Source organism: Calidris pugnax, unplaced genomic scaffold (assembly GCF_001431845.1).
Source record: "Calidris pugnax isolate Ruff unplaced genomic scaffold, ASM143184v1 scaffold809, whole genome shotgun sequence".
Lineage (NCBI taxonomy): Eukaryota > Metazoa > Chordata > Aves > Charadriiformes > Scolopacidae > Calidris > Calidris pugnax.
In genome coordinates, this window is record NW_015091507.1 from 13,866 (window position 1) to 16,633 (window position 2,768).

The 2,768-nt window shown below is 50.7% G+C and overlaps 1 protein-coding gene across 1 annotated transcript in view; it reads right to left on the bottom strand.

Moving 5' to 3' along the window:
• Nucleotides 1–2,768, bottom strand: part of VPS52 (VPS52 GARP complex subunit) — an 8,736-nt gene that overhangs the window by 374 nt on the left and 5,594 nt on the right. Inside the window, 7 exon segments of the mRNA XM_014961726.1 lie at nucleotides 15–167; nucleotides 234–311; nucleotides 412–519; nucleotides 643–711; nucleotides 714–816; nucleotides 920–1,038; nucleotides 2,401–2,556. Of these exon segments, the coding sequence (XP_014817212.1) occupies nucleotides 15–167; nucleotides 234–311; nucleotides 412–519; nucleotides 643–711; nucleotides 714–816; nucleotides 920–1,038; nucleotides 2,401–2,556 (786 nt within the window).

The following is a 2,768-nucleotide window of genomic DNA, read 5'->3' on the forward strand; positions in this document are numbered from 1 at the left end:
CCCCCCCACGGGCTGCTGGAGGGGTGGGGGGGTCCCCAAAATTCATCTCCCTTACCCTCCTCCCCGCGCAGCCGCTCCAGCTGCCCCTTCTCCAGCAGCGCCTCGGCCTCCTTGACGAAGGCGATCATCCCACCAAAGGGGGGGGACAGGATCTCCTCGATGAACTCCTGCAAGAGGGGGACAGTGACCACCCCCACCCCCTCAAAATGGACCCCAAAAATGGGGGGGGAAACCTCAAAAATATGGTGCGTGCGGGCAGAGAGCAGCTGCTGGAAGCCCTCCACCTCCTTGCTCTCCTCCACCGCCCGCTCCTGGGGGGAGATGACATCCATTTTGAGCCCCCCAACTTTAAATTTGGGGTCCCCTGGGTTTGGGGGGGGTCACATTGAGGGGGGGAGGGGGGCTCGTTACCATGAGGACGCCCAGCATCATGTCGTAGTTGTTAATGAGGAAGATGAGCTGCTCCTTGCGGGAGGAGAACTCGGCCGCCACGCGCAGCACGAAGTTCTCCACCTCCACCTGGAGGACACACACACTGGGGCAGAGGGTGTTGGGGGTCCCCCCCCCAGCACTTTTGGGTCCCCCTAAACTTTTGGGGGGGGTCCCTGAGCTCCTTCCTTCCCCCCACCTCAACCCCAATACCTGGAGCTGCCCCAGCAGCGCGTGGGTCTTCTCGTTAGGGAAGGTCTGGTTGATGCTGACGATGGCTCGAGGAACCCCAACTTTTGGGGGTCGGTGCTCTGGATGCTCTGGATGTTCAGCTCCAGGATGTGCTCGAAGCGGGGCCACAGGATTTCCAGAAGCGTGTCCCAGTACCTGGAGGAAGAAAACAGATTTAGGGGGTGAAGGGGGATGTCCCTGTGGGATTTTGGGGTTCGTGTGGGATTTGGGGTGGGGTGAGGGGGGGATCAAAACTCACTTATCGACGGCGGGGATGTTGCGCTTGGCCATGATGGCTTTGAATCTCAGGACGATGTGGATGCAGAGGAAGATGGCGATGCTGTCGTAGCAGTCGCAGACGTAGGCTTCCATGTGCTTCTGCCATTTGGGAAAGGGGGAGTTTTTAAAACAGAATTCCTTCTTCTTCGGTCACTTTCAAGGGAGCGCACACACCAACTAGTTCCACAGTAGGAATCCCCTCCAGCCACAAAGAGCTATTGGGAAAGCAACTAAACATCTCGAGGCATCAGGCCATGAAGAAAACATTTACTAAGGCCATCTTCTCTGTGATGCTGGTGAAGTGGCCCAGAGGCAACACAAAGGGGCAAAAAAATTATATCTTCCGGTGTTCAAAGTGCAAGAGAGTCAGTCCACGTGTTAAAGTATATTCATTGTGCCTTCAGGCGAGGCAACAGCTAATTATAAAGAACAGGGTGACGCTATTTTTCAAAATTGAGAGAGATTTGGGACTTGGCTTCAAGAGGAAAACAGACACCCTGAATGTGCAGACTTCCCCTACGGAGGCAAAATGACCTGCTGAGCAGATCAAAACTTCCTTAGAAATCCTAAAAGGTGGAAACTTGTACATTCAAGGTGGGAAGAAAAACATTTACTAAGGCCATCTTCTCTGTGATGCTGGTGAAGTGGCCCAGAGGCAACACAAAGGGGCAAAAAAATTATATCTTCCGGTGTTCAAAGTGCAAGAGAGTCAGTCCACGTGTTAAAGTATATTCATTGTGCCTTCAGGCGAGGCAACAGCTAATTATAAAGAACAGGGTCACGCTATTTTTCAAAATTGAGAGAGATTTGGGACTTGGCTTCAAGAGGAAAACAGACACCCTGAATGTGCAGACTTCCCCTACGGAGGCAAAATGACCTGCTGAGCAGATCAAAACTTCCTTAGAAATCCTAAAAGGTGGAAACTTGTACATTCAAGGTGTCTGTTCTGCTTTTGAAGCCAAATCCCACATTTTCGTCCATTAAATTGACATGGAAAAACACACAGCTTTAAAAAAAAAAAAAGAGATGTGTGAATGCTTGTGTTTTTTAATGAAAAATTAACCCCAAAAATCCTGCAGTCCCCTGTTGCGACGGAGGGAAGACATGAGCACTTCGTTTATTTAGACACACTACCATTCTTTTATGCACACTCATAATTAGCTCATACATATTGCAAAATGAGAGCTCATTATTGGTTAGTTCTAAAAAGACAGTTCCGCCCGAAATAATTCCTTTCTTACAGTTACATGTTTACCTCATCACAGACATTCTGTTGTTGGACCACAGCTGCCTTCAAGGCCAGAAGAACAACTTCAAGGCCTTGCAGTTGTTGGGAGCTAGATAAGCTGAATATGGTGCTTATTAAGCTCTTGCTGGACTAGCTGGCCCATGTCTACGTGACCCTTCTCAGCTAGCCAGTCTCCCACAGTCCCCCCCCAAGTTTTGAAAGAAAAACCTCACCAGGAACATGGCCAAGGTCTTGCCCATGACGGCGTTGAAGAGGTCCTGGGCGCTGGGGCCGGTGACCATGAAGAACTCGCAGAGGAAGAGGAACTCTCGGCAGCTGTTGTCCAGCAGCGCGTAGTGTTGGCTGCGGAAGAGCGACTCGAAGGGGTACTGCCAGGGGGGACAGATCATCACAAAATCACAGAATCAATCGGGTCCGTGCTGGGGACAATACTGTTTAACATTTTTATCAATGATATGGGAGATTTTTATCAATGACAGGGAGATTAAAGGCACCATCATCAAGTTTGCGGACGACACCAAGCTGTGTGGTGTTGTGGATACACCAGAGGGACGGGATGTCATCCAAAAGGACCTGGACA